Source organism: Malaclemys terrapin, chromosome 1, assembly GCF_027887155.1.
Source record: "Malaclemys terrapin pileata isolate rMalTer1 chromosome 1, rMalTer1.hap1, whole genome shotgun sequence".
Taxonomy (NCBI): Eukaryota; Metazoa; Chordata; order Testudines; family Emydidae; genus Malaclemys; species Malaclemys terrapin.
Genome location: NC_071505.1, coordinates 354815599 through 354831996, shown reverse-complemented (window position 1 = coordinate 354831996; position 16398 = coordinate 354815599). Strand labels below are relative to the sequence as shown.

Genomic DNA, 16398 nt, shown 5'->3' with positions numbered 1-16398 from the left:
TCGACTGACTCTTGTGCGGCCACATAGCTTAGAGGGAGCACTGGCACTCTAACAGAGCTGTTACCACTCAAGAAAGAGATCTTGGATCTTTACGGATAGTTCTGCAGTGGCAGTCAAAGAAGCAAACAGAATGTCGGGCATCATTCAGAAAGGGACACAGCAGAACCTCAGAGTTACGAACACCAGAGTTACAAACTGACCAGACAACCACACACCTCATTTGGAAGGGGAAGTACGCGATCAGGCAGCAGCAGAGACCAAAAAACAAAACAAAGCAACTAGAATTTTTAGATATACACAAATGCACAGAGCAGCCACTTCCTCTCTGACTCAGCACAGAGCCCAAGAGTTCTCATCTCCCTTTGGGAAGGTCCCTTAATTGCTGTTTACTCAGAATATCAGGGTTGGAAGGGACCTCAGGAGCTCATCTACTCCCAACCCCTGCTCAAAGCAGGACCAATCCCAAGGCAGATTTTTGCCCCAGATCCCTAAGTGCCCCCTCCTGGATTGAACTCACAACCCTGCATTTAGAGGGCCAATGCTCAAACTACTGAGCTATTCCTCCACCCTAAAGCTGGATAAATAGCACAGAAGTGCAGACAGGCCTGTCTCCAGCCTGTTTACATTCAGATGCAGCTTCTCCCCTAGAGGCTGAGCGAACCCCACTGGGATTGCACAGAGCTATATTATAAATGGTGCACACCCTCGTGTCAACTCTTGGCGTGGGATGCTGCTGCAGATGCTGGGGTGAGAGAGGTGTGGGACACGGCTACCTGAGGGGGATTCCCAGGGAAGACGCTTTAATCTCAGGATTTACAGGTACTCATCTCTTGCTCAGGAGCTCACCTGCTCTACAAACCCTACAAACCCAGTGCAACATGGGTGTGATGGGGTAGAGAGTTAGTCTGGGGTCCTTTCTCTTCTGCACAGCCATTAAACATCCCAGGGCCCTTTCCACAGGTGATGAATTTGCTCCAGTATCATTGTCCAAAATGTCATAAGAACATCAGAATGGCCCTACTGGGTCAGACCAAGGGTCCATCTAGCCCAGTATCCTGTCTTGTGACCGAGGCAAGTGCCAGGTGCCCCAGAGGGAATGAACAGAACAGGGAATTATCAAGTGATCCATCCCCTGTCGCCCATTCCCAGCTTCTGGCAAACAGAGGCTAGGGACACCATCCCTGCCCATCCTGGCTAATAGCCCATTGATGGACCTACCCCCATGAATTTACCTAGTTCTTTTTTGAAGCCTGTTATGGTCTTGGCTTTCAAGGGGGGAGGGATAGCTCAGTGGTTTAAGGATTGGCCTGCTTAAACCCTGGGTTGTGAGCCCAATCCTTAGGGAGGCCATTTAAGGATCTGGGGCAAAAATCTGTCTGGGGATTGTTTCTTCTTTGAGCAGGGGGTTGGACTAGATACCTCCTAAGGTCCCTTCTAACCCTCATATTCTATGATTCACAACAGCCTCTGGTAAGGAGGTCCACAGGTTGACTCTGCATTGTGTGAACAAATACTTCCTTTTATTTGTTTTAAATCTTCTGCTTATGAATTTCATTTCATGACCCCTAGTTCTTGTGTCATGAGAAGTAGTAAACAACACTTCCTTATCTACTTTTTCTACACCAGTCATGATTTTAGACACCTGAATCATATCTCCCCTTAGCCGTCTCTTTTCCAAGCTGAAAAGTCCCAGTCTTATTAATCTCTCCGCATATGGAAGCCGTTCCATACCTCTAATCATTTTTGTTGCCCTTTTCTGAACCTTTTCCAATTCCAATATATATTTTTGAGATAGGGTGACCACATCTGCACACAGTATTCAAGATGTGGGCGTACCATGGATTTATATAGAAGCAATATGATATTTTCTGACCCATTATCTATCCCTTTCTTAATTATTCCCAGCATTCTGTCTGCTTTTTAGACGGCCGCTGCACATTTGAGTAAATATTTTCAGAGAACTGTCCACAATGACTACAAGATCTCTTTCTTGAGTGGTGACAGCTAATTTAGACCCCATCATTTTATATGTATAGTTGGGATTATGCTTTCCAATCTGCATTACTTTGCATTTATCAACATTAAACTTCATCTGCCATTTTGTTGCCTAGTCACCCAGTTTCGAGAGATCCTTTTGTAGCTCTTCGCAGTCTGCCTGGGTCTCAACTATCTTCAGTAATTTTGTATCATCTGCAAGTTTTGCCACCTCACTATTTACCCCTTTTTCCAGATCATTTATGAACATGTTAAATATCTTTGGTCCCAGAATAGACCCCTGGGGGACACCACTATTTACCTCTCTCCATTCTGAAAACTGACCATTTATTGCTACCTTTTGTTTCCTATCTTTCAACCAGTTACAAATCCATGAGAGCACCTTCTCTCTTATTCAATGGCATCTTACTTTGCATAAGAGCCTTTGGTGAGGGACCTTGTCAAAGGCTTTCTGAAAATCTAAGTACACTATATCCACTGGATCCCCCTTATCCACATGCTTGTTGACTCCCTCAAAGGATTCTAGTAGATTGGTGAGGTATGATTTCCCTTTATCAAAACCATGTTAACTCTTCTTCAACAAATTATGTTCATCTATGTGTCTGACAATATTGTTCTTTATTATAGTTTCAACCAGTTTTCCCAGTACTGAAGTCAAGCTTAAAAGTCTGTAATTGCTGGGATCACCGGAGCCCTTTAAAAAAATGGGCGTCACATTAGCTATGCTCCAGTCGTCTGGTACAGAAGCTGATTTAAATGATAGGTTACTAACCACAGTTAATAGTTGTACAATTTCACATTTGAGCTCCTTCAGAACTCTTCGGTGAATCCCATCTGGTCCAGGTGACATTGCTGTTTAATTTATCAATTTGTTCCAAAACCTCCTCTAATGATACCTCAATCTGGGATAGTTCCACAGATTTGTCACGTAAAAAGAATGGTTCAGGTTTGGGAATCTCCCTCACATCCTCAGCCGTGAAGACCGATGCAAAGATTTCATTTAGTTTCTCCACAATGGCCTTATCGTCCTTGATGGCTCCTTTAGCACCAAGATTGTCCAGTGGCCGCACTGATTGTTCATCAGGATTCCTGCTTCTGATGTACTTAAATTTGTTTTTGGTATTACTTTTTAAGTCTTTGACTAGCTGTTCTTCAAATAGTTTTTTGACCTTCTTAATTATATTTTTACACTTCACTTGCCAGTGTTTATGCTCCTTTCTATTTTCCTCACTAGGATTTAACCTCCACTGTTTAAAGGATGCCTTTTTGTCTCTCTCTGCTTCTTTTACTTTGTTGTTTAGCCACGGTGGCACTTTTTTGGTTCTCTTACTGTGTTTTTTAATTTGGGGTATACATTTAAGTAGAGCCCCTATTATGCTGTTATTAAAAAGTTTCCATGAAGCTTGCAGAGATTTCATGTTTGGTGCTGTACCCTTTAATTTCTGTTTAACTAACCTGCTCATTTTTTGTAGTTCACCTTTCTGAAATTAAATGCTACAGTGTTGGGCCACTGTGGTGTTTTTCCTGCCACAGGATTATTAAATTTATTTATATTATGTTCACTATTACCAAGCGGTCTAGCTATATTGACCTCTTGTATCACATCCTGTGTTCCACTTAGGACTAAATCAATAACTGCCTGTCCTCTGGTGGGTTCCAGGACCAGCTGCTCCATGAAGGAGTCATTTAAAGTATCGAGAAATTTTATCTCTGCATTTTGTCCTGAAGTGAAATGTTCCCAGTCAATATGGGGATAATTGAAATCCCCCACTATTATTGGGTTCTTAATTTTGATAGCCTCTCTAATTTCCCTTAGCATTTCATCATCACTATCACTGTCCTGGTCAGGTGGTCTATAATAGATCCCTAATGTTATATTCTTACTAGAGAATGAAATTACTATCCATAGAGATTCTATGGAACATGTGGATTCACTTAAGATTTTTACTTCATTTGATTCTACATTTTCTTTCACACATAGTGCCACTCCTCACCCCCCCTGCATGACCTGTTCTGTCCTTCCGATATATTTTGTACCCCAGAATGATTGTGTCCCATTGATTGCTCTCAGTCCAACAGGTTTCTGTGATGTCTATTATATCAATATCCTCCTTTATCACAAGGTACTCTAGTTCACCCATCTTATTATTTAGACTTCTAGCATTTGTGTACGACACTTTAAAAACTTGTCATTGTTCATTTGTCTGCCCTTTTCTGATGTGTCCGATTCTTTATGTGAATGTTTATCATCTGATCTGGCCCTTACATTATCCTCCTCCATCCTCTGCTCCTGACTATAACCTGGAGATTCTCTATCATTAGACTCTCCCCTAAGAGAAGTCTCTGTCCGATCCACATGCTCCTCTGCAGCAGTCGGTTTTCCCCCCGCCCCTAGTTTAAAAACTGCTCTACAACCTTTTTAATGTTTAGTGCCAGCAGTCTGGTTCCACTTTGGTTTAGGTGGAGCCCATCCTTCCTGTATAGGCTCCCCCTATTCCAGAAGTTTCCCCAGTTCCTAATGAATCTAAACCCTTCCTCCCTACACCATCATCTGATCTACCCATTGAGACTCTGAAGCTCTGCCTGCCTACCTGGCCCTGCGCGTGAAACTGAAAGCATTTCTGAGAATGCCACCATAGAGGTCCTGGATTTCAGTCTCTTCCTTAGCAGCCTAAATTTGGCCTCCAGGACATCTCTCCTACCCTTCCCTATGTCATTGGTACCTACATGTACCACGGCCACCGGCTCCTCCCCAGCACTACATGTAAGTCTCTCTAGATGTTTCAAGAGATTTGCAACTTCGCACCAGGCAGGCAAGTCACCATACGGTTCTCCCGGTCATCACAAACCTATCTATGTTTCTAATGATCGAATCTCCCATTACTAACACCTGCCTTGTCCTAGCAATTGGAGTTCCCTCCCCCAGAGAGGCAACCTCAGTGCGAGAGGTAATCCCAGCACCATCTGGAAGGAGGGTCCCAACTATGGGAAGGTTTCCCTCTGCTCCCGTTGAGGTCTTGGGGTGGTCTTGTCTTTTAAGTTTAAAGAATGTTGAGTTCTCTCCCCTGCTCACACTCCCCCTCTAAACTCCCTCACCAAACTCCCCGTTAGCCGCTGCTGTTTGTAGCTCTTCTGGTCACTTGAGAGCTGGCTTTTTAAAGCCCTAGTCTCCCTGAGTAGCCCTGAGTAGCCCCGCCCCCGGTTAAGGGTTGATGGTGCTAAAAGGCTTAGGGATCGCAGCCTCGTTAAGAAGCTCTCAGCGCTCAGCCTTGCCTAGCAGGCCGCTAGGCTCAGCACACACACGGTCAGCACAAGGTCCCCCAAACAAACAAAGAGAGCGCACGGTAATTTCAGTCAAGTAGCAAGCACACCACAAACACAGATCCATACACTATGGACAACAAATGTACCCCAAGGGTCACGTAATTGCTCCTCCATCACCTCGAGAAGTCCCTGTTAGCCGCTCCTGTTCGCTAGCTCCTTCTCTGCACTCCCTCCTGCCCCGGCTGATGGCTGATGCCCTCTAGCCCTGAGATAGCTGCATTTCAGTGGCACAGTGGATCCCTCAGGATGAAAGGTGTGAGTAGATGACAATACAAGGCCAAACTCTGAGGCCATGACTTGTAGTTTGCTCAGGCCACACTGAAGGAAAACTCCCCTTGGAGTAAAAACTGATTAAAGACCTCAGGAGACAGCTGTGTGTTAATGCACAGAAACTGTCACCTCCTGCTCTTGCATTTCATAGCTCTGGCTGTTAATGGGTGTGTGTGTGTGTGTGGGGGGGCTGTTACCTGACTTTTATCTGCTGGAAAGCATGGAGGTGCTAGGGTGCCTCACTGGAACAATTCTAAGAATTTTTCAACATGGGCAAGACATCTTCTCTCCTAGCTTCATTTGAGAAGTTGGCTGAACTGTTATGCCTGAAACTTTCACGTAATAATTCAGCCAGAAGCAGACATCCAGGATGGGAAATTTCAGTCCAAATGCTTAAAATTTGGCAAACTTATAACCACTAACCATGGTGCCACCAGCACCACCTACAATGGCCAATCCACTTGTATATCCCATTCAGCTAAGCTCTTCTCCAACAATGTCAGAGCCAAGGAGTTCCACAGGCCAAATATGGATTATGTTAACAAGTTTTTTTTCTCAGTTTTATATGTTCAGATTTCCAGTGTAATTGAATATTTCCTTGCTTCTGTGTTGTGAGACAGAGTAAATATTAATGTCTGATCTTTATCTTTTCGTTATCAATGGATTCGTTGGGTTCAATGTCAGTAGGCACCATTAGATCATCCTGTCTGACCTCCAATATAACACAGGCCATGAAACTTAACCCAATTACCCCTATATTGAGCTCAGTAACTTGTTTCTGACTAAGGCCTGGTCCACACTAGGATTTTACATTGTAGAATCACAGCCACAGGGTCAGAAGGGACTGCAAGGGTCAGCTACGCTAACTCCCTGCCACGGTGCAGGATTTGTTGTATCAAAACCATCCCAGACAGATGAGGATCCAGCCTCCCTTGGAAAACCTCCAGCGAAGGAGCCAGAACGACCTCCCAAGGCCTCTGTTCCATTGTCCTCCTGTTGTTACAGTCAGGAAGTTTTCCCTGAGATTTCATCTAAATCTCCTCTGCTGTAGTTTGAACCCATTGACTCTTGTCCCGCCCACTGTGGTGAGACAGAACAACTTTTCTCCATCTTTTTATGGCAGCCTGTCAAGTAGCTGAAGACCACAGTCATGTCCCTGTTCAATCTCCTCTTTTCCAAACTAAACATTCCCAGTTCCTTCAGCCTTTGCTTGTATGGCATGAATTCCATCCCTTGGATCATATTTGTCTGTCACCTCTGGATCCTTTCCAGTTTCTTTCCATCCTTCCTATACACTGATGACCCAAACTGGTCACAATGCTCCAGCTGAGGCCTAACCAGCGCTGAGTAGCGGAATACTATCACCTCTGGAGACTTGCATGTGCTGCCTTTGTTAATGCAACCCACAACTGCATTTTCTTCCTGTGCAATAGCAAAAACATCCACACCCCAGAGAGATGTCTCTGTATTAACCTAACCCCCGTGAAGACAGTATGAGGTCAATGGAAGAATTCTTCCATTGACCTAGTTACCACCTCTTGGGGAGGTGAGCTACCTACGTGGATGGGAGAACCCCTGACGTCGGTGTAAGTTGTGTCTACACTGAAGCGCTACAGCAGCACCACTGTAGCATTTTAAGTGTAGACAAGCCCTCAAGCAGATCTTTCAGAAAAGCATCCAGCCTGGGTCTGCAGACATGGGGAGTTGGAGAATCCACCACTTCCCTTCGCAGTTTGTTCCAAAGGTTAATAACCCTCAGTGCTAAACATTTGGCCCTTATTTCCAGTTGGAATTTGTCTGGCTTCAGCTTCCAGCCATTGGGTCTTGCTCTGCCTTTCTCCACTTTACCAATGGTTTTCACCCCATAAAAGTCTCCGCTTGAACGTCTTTTGATAAGTTAAATATGCGAGGCCCTTTTAGTCTCTCACTGTCCGGCATTTTCTCGAGACACCAATAATTTTTGTGGCTCTTTTCTGCACCCTCTTCAATTTTTCACCAACCTTTTTGAAATGTGGACCACAGAACTGGATTCAGTCAGTTACACCAATGCCATGTGCAGAGGTAAAATCCTTCCTCTGCTCCAACTCACCACTCCCCTGTTTATGCAGCCAAGGATCGCATCAGTGCTTTTGGCCACAGCATCGCACTTGGAGCTCACAATGAGTTGGTTGTCCACAATGACCCCTAAAGCCTTTTCAGGGTGCCTGTGTTCCATCATACAGTGCCCTAGTCTGTGGATCCGGCCTGCATTCCCTCTTCTGAGACAATAACTTTTCATGTGACTGTATTAAAACATTTTGTTTGTATGGCCTATGCTCCCGATCAATCGGTGTGCCCGACCTGGCTTCCTCATTGTAAACAGTGATTTTCTATTTCCTTCCAGATCATTGATGATCATCAGGCCAAGAACTGATCCCTGCAGAACCCCACTAGAAACACCCCCATTCACCCCCTTGACAGCTGATTTCTGAGATCTGTCAGTTAGCCAGTTTTTAATCCACTTTACATGTGCTCTACTGATATTGTAGATTGTTCATTTTTATCTGAATGTTTTCCCCTACTGAATACAATGTCTCTGAGAAATTGAAGTTCATTGCATCTGTGCAGTGCATTTGATCAATGAAATATGTACTCTCATTAAAGGATGAAATCAGTTTGATTTGACAAGACCTGTTTTCCATAAACCATGTTGTTTACTGGCATTAATTATATTCCTAAACTTTTTTTTTAAACTAATCTCATACCAGCTTTTCCATTGTTTCCTAACCTTTTGAAATCATCTTTTTTTAAAATTCCCTTTTTTAAAATACTTTACATTTAACACAAAACTGTCGTGTATTTGCCTTTTTTTTTTGGCTCTGCTGCTGACAGATTGCGCACTTCCACTTCCGAAGAGGATGTGAGGTGGATCGGTCAGTTTGTTACTCTGGTGTTTGTAACTCTAAGGTTCTACTCTAGATGCTTTTTAACATTCTCCTTGGCAGCTAATGGACTGGGGACTATTTCAGCACTTCATGTGATATGAGTACCTCATACTGCTTCTTTCTAAAGGCAGAACAAAACTATTTCTGCAACACATCTACGTTTTCTACAACATTAATAAGCTTCCGTTCTCCCTCTAAGAATTGTCCTAAACCTTTTCTAGGATTTCTTTTGTTCTTAATATACTTAATAACCAACTTTTTGTTATCCTTAGCCTTGCCAAGCATGGATATTTCCCTGGTCAGTAACGTCCTTTAGCAATTTTCATAACTTCCAATTTGTATTGCTTGCAATCTATTTTCCCTTTTCCCATTTGTATATATTGCTTTCCCCCCCAAATTCCTGCCTTCACTTGGCCACTGAATCGGTTGTGGAATTGTGTCTATTTAGCTATCTAATAAACTCTTCTTAAAGAACTCCCAAGTTTCAGTCCAATTTTTCTATCTAATATTTTCATCCCAATCAGTTTTCTTGATAATTTTCTTCAGCTTTGGGGAATTAGCCCTTTTGAAGCACTGTGTCTATAGATGTTACTGGTTGGGAACTGTTCTCTCTTTGTCCAATTAAATGTAATCAGTTCTTTTCTTTATATTCCTCTCCTCTATCAACTGCCCCCTTCTTTGTCTCTTCTCTAAACTGCGTCTGATGAAGCGGGTATTCAGACATGAAAGTTTATGATCCAATACGTCTGTTAGTCTATAAGGTGCCACAGGACTCTCTGTTGCTTTTCTCTAAACTAAACAGACCCAGAATTATCAGTTCGTCTGCATATGACAGCCTTCCCCATTCTCATAACCTGTCTTGGAAATCATCTTTATAATGCTGTATCCTTTTTAGAGACTGAGTGACCAAAACTGAGCACATATCCAGAGCAGGCTATTCTCCATCCCATTTCTTAGGCATCCGAACATTGGCTTTGATTTGGCCACTACTGGAAATGATCAGAGGGGTAGCCGTGTTAGTCTGGATCTGTAAAAAGCAACAGAGAGTCCTGTGGCACCTTTAAGACTAACAGATGTATTGGAGGATAAGCTTTCGTGGGTGAATACCCACTTCGTCAGATTCACCCACGAAAGTTTATGCTCCAATACATTTGTTAGTCTATAAGCTGTCACAGGACTCTCTCTTGCTTTTTACTGCAAATGAGCATGTTTTTTGTTGACCTGCTACCAATGACACCCAGGTCTTTTCCCAGAGGTCTATTCTAGTTGGGATGTTTCTCCCTGGCACATGTCTTGGCAAAAGGGTTTTTTTTTTATAATCTCAGGTTTTGAGCAACTGGGTGAATGGGGAACACCCTACAGCATGGACTCCCTAGACTAGCTTTCATTGCATTATGGAACAATGATGGATAACCAGTATACACACTAATGGTTCCTGCTGATGCCTATTAAGGTTTCCCACACCAAGACATGTAGAATTATTGATGCATGGAGCACCATCAAATATAGAATTGGGATTAATAGGGCCAGTTCTTCATAATTCCTTTCTCTGAATAATGAAAATGTCATCGTTCAGTGTGTGAAGAGCGACCAATCTGCTTTACCCACCAGTAGTGTATGTAATATCTCATATTAACATTGTCTCTCTATCCAGGCATTTGCACTGGATGGGCACATACAGGACGTCAGAGGAATGTACGCTACATGAAGGAGACACCATTCTGCTTCAGAGTTGGACATCTTCTCTCTTACTGCATGTCTGATTCCAACACAACCGACTTCACCAACCCCTCCACTTTCATCCTGCTGGGCATTCCTGGCCTGGAGATGGCCCATATCTGGATCTCCATCCCCTTCTGCACCATGTACATAATAGCCATCTTGGGGAACTTCACCATCCTGTTCATTGTGAAGCGGGAGCCGAGCCTCCAAGAGCCCATGTACTATTTCCTCTGCATGCTGGCCATCAGCGACCTGGTCCTGTCCACATCCACCCTACCCAAAATGCTGAGCATCTTCTGGTTCAATTCCAGGGAGATCGATTTCAGTGCCTGCCTCACCCAGATGTACTTCATTCACTGCTGCTTAGTGATTGACTCTGGGATCCTTGTGGCCATGGCTTTTGATCGCTACGTGGCCATCTGCGATCCCCTGAGACATTCCACCATCCTGACTAACCCTGTGGTGGCCAAGATTGGCCTGGCTTTGCTGCTGCGTGGTGGCATGCTCATTCTGCCCTATCCTTTCCTGGCGAGGCAAGGGCCATATTGCAGAACCAACATTATCCCACACTTGTTCTGTGAGCACATGGCCGTGATGAAGCTGGCCTGTGCCGACATTCACGTCAGTAGTTACTACAGCCTCTCTGTGGCATTCTTGGTGACTGCTCTGGATGTGTTTTGTATCGCCATGTCCTATATCCAGATCCTCAGGGCCATCTTCAGCCTCCCCACAAAGGACGCCCGGCTCAAGACTTTTGGGACCTGTGGCTCCCACCTCTGTGTCATTTTAGCCTCTTACATCCCAGCTATCTTCTCTCTCCTCATGCACCGGTTTGGCCACAATGTGCCCCTGCATTTTCACATTCTCATGGCGAACGCGTACCTGCTCATGCCCCCCATGCTACACCCCATCATCTACGGGGTGAGGACCAAACAGATCCGCGACAGGCTGCTCCAGCTACTTGCTCATAAAGGGATGTAAAGTTTTCTCCTGGTGCTCTGGCTCTCAGACCGAGCTCCGTGCAGAGCTGGCTGGTGACATGGTGCTGGGCCCCCTTCCCTGGATCACTTACTGGACAGTCAGAAAAGACATTAGATCCTTTCCTGACCTTACTGTGCTGTGTCAGCGTGACAAACTGGGGAATTGGTCTATGTACAATTCAGTGGGTTGCCACATTTCTAATTGCTGGTAACTGGACCCTGACACCCCACCCCTTCCTCACCTCTTCTGTCAAAGGCTCTGTCCCTGCTTTACCTTTTCCCCCGCAAGGCCCCGTGCATGTTCTTGCTCCTCTATTCCCCTCCCCCTGTCACTTGCTGGATCATTTCCACATTCCTTCCTCCACCCCCAGCTACAAGGGAGACATTTCAGATTTTGGTTGGGGTGGCAACTTGAGCCGTGATTCCAAAGGCTACTTAGGGTCTTGAAAACTCTAGTTTTTGGCAGATAACTTAGCAATTAGCTGACAGGAGCACTGTGTCTAATTATGATATGAACGAAAGAAAATAAAATAAATATTAGACCCACTCAGCTCTAATACTAACATGTTCTGACATCTTGTGCCCAGTCACTTAGACTATGAATGTATATTCTTACTTTGTTACTAACTCTGCAGAGAGAGAGATCCCATCAGGACTTCTGGGTTCTATCTCACCTCTGGGAGGGGAGTAGGTTCCACTGGGGGGCAGATAAATCTTGGAATGCAGATGTTGGGTAAAAACAATGGTTCATCTAACCCAGTATCCTGTTTGCCGAGAATGGCCAATACCATGTTCCTCAGAGGGTCTAGTGCATTACTGTGGTGGGGAGAGGGCGGAGATACCTCTGGGGTCTCCATAAGAACATCAGAATGGGTCAGACTAATGGTCCATCTCCAACACTTGGAGTTGCAACTAGCAAGAGATGTTAAGAGTAACAAGAAGGGTTTCTACAGGTTTGTTAGCAGCAAGAAGAAAGTCAAGGAAAGTGTGGGCCCCCTACTGAATGAGAGAGGTAACCTAGTGACAGAGGATGTGGAAAAAGCTAATGTACTCAATGATTTTTTTGCCTCTGTCTTCACGAACAAGGTCAGCTCCCAGACTCTTGCACTGGGCAGCACAATATGGGGAGAAGGTGACCAGCCCTCTGTGGAGAAAGAAGTGGTTCGGGACTATTTAGAAAAACTGGACGAGCACAAGTCCATGGGGCCGGATGCGCTGCATCCGAGGGTGCTAAAGGAGTTGGCGGATGTGATCGCAGAGCCATTGGCCATTATCTTTGAAAATTCATGGCGAGCGGGGGAGGTCCCGGATGACTGGAAAAAGTCTAATGTAGTGCCCATCTTTAAAAAAGGGAAGAAGGAGGATCCGGGGAACTACAGGCCAGTCAGCCTCACCTCAGTCCCTGGAAAAATCATGGAGCAGGTCCTCAAGGAATGAATTCTGAAGCACTTAGAGGAGAGGAAAGTGATCAGGAACAGTCAGCATGGATTCACCAAGGGCAAGTCATGCCTGACTAACCTAATTGCCTTCTATGAGGAGATAACTGGCTCTGTGGATGAGGGGAAAGCAGTGGATGTTTATTCCTTGACTTTAGCAAAGCATTTGATACGGTCTCCCACAGTATTCTTGCCAGCAAGTTAAAGAAGTATGGGCTGGATGAATGGACTATACAGTGGATAGAAAGCTGGCTAGATTGTTGGACTCAACGGGTATTAATCAATGGCTCCATGTCTAGTTGGCAGCCCATTTCAAGTGGAGTGCACCAAGGGTCGGTCCTGGGGCTGGTTTTGTTTCAATATCTTCATTAATGATCTGGAGGATGGGGTGGACTGCAGTCTCAGCAATTTTGCAGATGACACTAAACTGGAAGGAGTGGTCGATATGCTAGAGGGGAGGGATAGGATACAGAGGGACCTAGACAAATTAGAGGATTGGGCCAAAAGAAACCTGATGAGGTTCAACAAGGACAAGTGCAGAGTCCTGAATCCCATTCACTGTTACAGACTAGGGACCGAATGGCTAGGAAGCAGTTCTGCAGAAAAGGTCCTAGGGGTTACAGTGGACGAGAAGCTGGATATGAGTCGACAGTTTGCTCTTGTTGCCAAGAAGGCTAACAGCATTTTGGCTGCATAAGTAAGGGCATTACCAGCAGATCGAGGGACGTTATCGTTCCCCTCTATTCGACATTAGTGAGGCCTCATCTGGAGGACTGTGTCCAGTTTTGGACACTACAAGAAGGATGTTGGACTCTCTGGGGGGTGCAGTGGAAATCTCAGCAGCTGTGGCTCCCCTCATTATCTTGTCGGGGGCCTCCTCCCCCTCTGCGTCAAGGGCGAGGTGCCGATCCTGTGACTTTTGAGTGCCACGCTTCCCATGAACAAGGACCCAATGTGATGCCACACCCCATATTCGTCATAGAAATATTGTTATGATATGGATACGGCATAACTGAGATATATTCCATGGAAGCTGGGTCATGTGAAGTATCATTGGAAAGGTTACGATTTACTAAATGTGATTATCCAATTTGTATGCATCTGTCATTTCTGTATCTGACGTGAGGAATATTGACTCTGTAACAATTACAACTGTGTGTGTACTTGGGGGAATGCCTACCAGACAGTAGGCAATCAGCCTGAATGAGCCATTTAAGAAGGACAATAAAACTTTGAAGATTCTAATCTCCCACCTTCCTGAGGAGCTTCTTGGGACGTTGCTTTGGAGGCCTAGGCTTTGACGAACCAAGGTCTGGCCGCAGCCTGAATCAACTAAGGCCAAGGTTGGGTAATCCCCGACAACCACTGGCAGACCCAGGTGTAGTCCCATGTCGCGTCCGTGGCCAGGCCCCGATATACAGTTTGGATGGTCCCGGTCAGGTATGGGGCCAAGATAGTAGCCCGTTGGTCTTGGGCCCAGCCTGCGACTAACGCCACCCTTTCAAAAGTCACAAGAAAGGTTTCTGGGTTGTTGTTTGGGCCCATCTTGGTCAATCAGATGGGAGGCGCTAGGCTGGGGGGTCCAGTGGCATCCCCAGGCTGGGGCTCCGCAGGACGGGGCAGCAAGATCGCCAAGTGCTGCAGGCATTGCTGCTGATGGTCCCGGTTCTGGCGTCCCAGCTCCAAAATCAACTGTTGCTGTTGGGTCCCGAGCTGCTGGACCAGCTGCTGCTGCTGGAGCTGGGCGGCCTGCTGCTGCTGTTGGTTTTCGGCTAAGAACCTCATAAGCTCATCGTTATCCATGGTCGCTCGGGCCCACTCCTCTGCAGATCCCTTCTCACAAGGATCAGGGGATCCTGCCCACATTCTCCACCACGTGTAGGGGTTCGGCCGGGGCTTATCCCCATCTGGGGCAGTGGGGGAACAGGCTGCCTCGCTACTTAGGTCAGTGAGTCGGGGAATTAGCCTGGCGGTGTGTCAAATAGTCAGCAGCTCAGGCCCTCAGGCAGGGGCTGAGCGAACAGTTTAAGATTAGCAGGCCCCGGCCCTGGGTCAGGATGGGGCAACAAACAGTCAGTAGCCCAGGCCGTCAGACACGGCGGAGCAAACAGTTCAATACGCAGGCCCAGGCCCTGGGTCAGGACGTGACAGTAGAGAGTCAGTGGCTCAGGCCCTCAGGCAGGGAATGAGCAAACAAATAAGTTTAGAAGTCCAAGGTCCTGGCTCTGAGCGGCCAGGGAGAGGGGGAGACTGCCACCCACACATTGGGTGGCAGGGGGGGACGCAGGCCCACCCACTCCACTGCGTCCCAGCCCGGGGCCCTAGCAGTTTGTCCAGAGGGGCCGGTAGAGGAGAGGTATCCCTTACCCCCATTTTTCCCCAATTGCATCCCCTATCCTTGGATCCATTGCCTCTGCTCCCTGGCCCCAACCCTGCTGGCTAGCCCTCCACCTCCACCTTGGAGGACTGGGTGCTCATTCAGGGCAAGCGTGGTACCTGAAAGCCACAGACTCGGCACCTCCCCCTCGACCAGCCTGGGCTTCCTCACCCTGTCCTCCAGTGCCAAGCCCTCAAGCCTTCTTTAGCACACACCCGCTGCAGACACAGACTGAAATCACCTCTGTGGGAGGATTCAGCTCGGGACTTTACCCAGCACTCACGGGCACGCCTCCTTCGGGGTGTAAACCCAAAAAATATTCTCTTGCGCTGTATAGAGAGATCTGTACAGCATGAGCTCATAAAATCGCCCCCTCCCTCAACGTAGAGGGAGATATGCAAAGCTTTTTGCCCCCGCCCCAGATATGAATTGCAGAAACTGGGGGTTGAAATAAACAAGAAATAGGTTTATTAACCACAAAAGATAAATTCTAAGTGATTATAAGGGATAGCAAACAGAACAAAGCAAATTACTGAGGAAATAAAACAAAACAGGCCACCTAAGCTTAATTCACTAAAGAAAGAGGTTACAACGTGTCATTTCTCACCCTAAATGTTGTTTTAGGCAAATTGCAGAGTTTCTGTAGCTTAGAGTTGCAGGTATTTCTCTTCACGGGCTAGACCCATTTCAGCCTTAACTCAGCCCTTGTCTTTCCGCAGCTTAGTTCCTTTGTTACTTCAGGTGTTTTCAGCCTTTCACCCTTCTTGGGTGGGAGGCAATGGAGAAGAGCCCTGATTGACTCACTTCCCAGCCCTGAGTAGAATTTACATAAAGTGGGAATCTTTTATTTCCAGTGGAAAAATACCAGCAGTGTCCAACAGCGCCACTTTCTTCCAAAGAAGAGGGGTAGAGAAAACAATCCCTAAACGCAGCTTGTTTCAACTGACTCCTGTCAGTTAACCGCGACTGACTGGATATCCAATTTTGCAGTCACAAAAGAAAATCAACAACTAAACAGAAACTATGCTTTGCATCCTGGAATGCACTGTGACAAAGTTCCTCCTCTATCTTGGTGGGTCCTGCGCTTATTGGCGGATTTTCTTGCCTCAGAGATTCACCATGTGGGTTGGGGAACAGCCCAGAGACCTTCCCCTCTGGAAGAACCCACAGTCCAGGTCAATTGGGAGGTTTGGGGGAACCCAGGCCCACCCTCTACCCCAGGTTCCAGCCCAGGGCCCTGTGGACTGCAGCTGTCTATAGTGCCTCCTGTAACATCTACAGGACAGCTACAACTCCCTGGGCTACTTCCCCATGGCCTCCTCCAAAGACCTTCCTTATTCTCACCACAGGACCTTCCTCCTGGTGTCTGA

General features: G+C 46.2%; 1 protein-coding gene across 1 annotated transcript; it reads left to right on the top strand.

Moving 5' to 3' along the window:
• Window positions 1–10217: 10217 nt before the first annotated feature.
• On the top strand, window positions 10218–11216 carry LOC128834216 (olfactory receptor 52M1-like). The gene has a single exon (XM_054022816.1). The coding sequence runs from the start codon at window positions 10218–10220 to the stop codon at window positions 11214–11216; it is 999 nt and encodes a 332-aa protein (XP_053878791.1).
• The last annotated feature ends 5182 nt before the right edge of the window (window positions 11217–16398 follow it).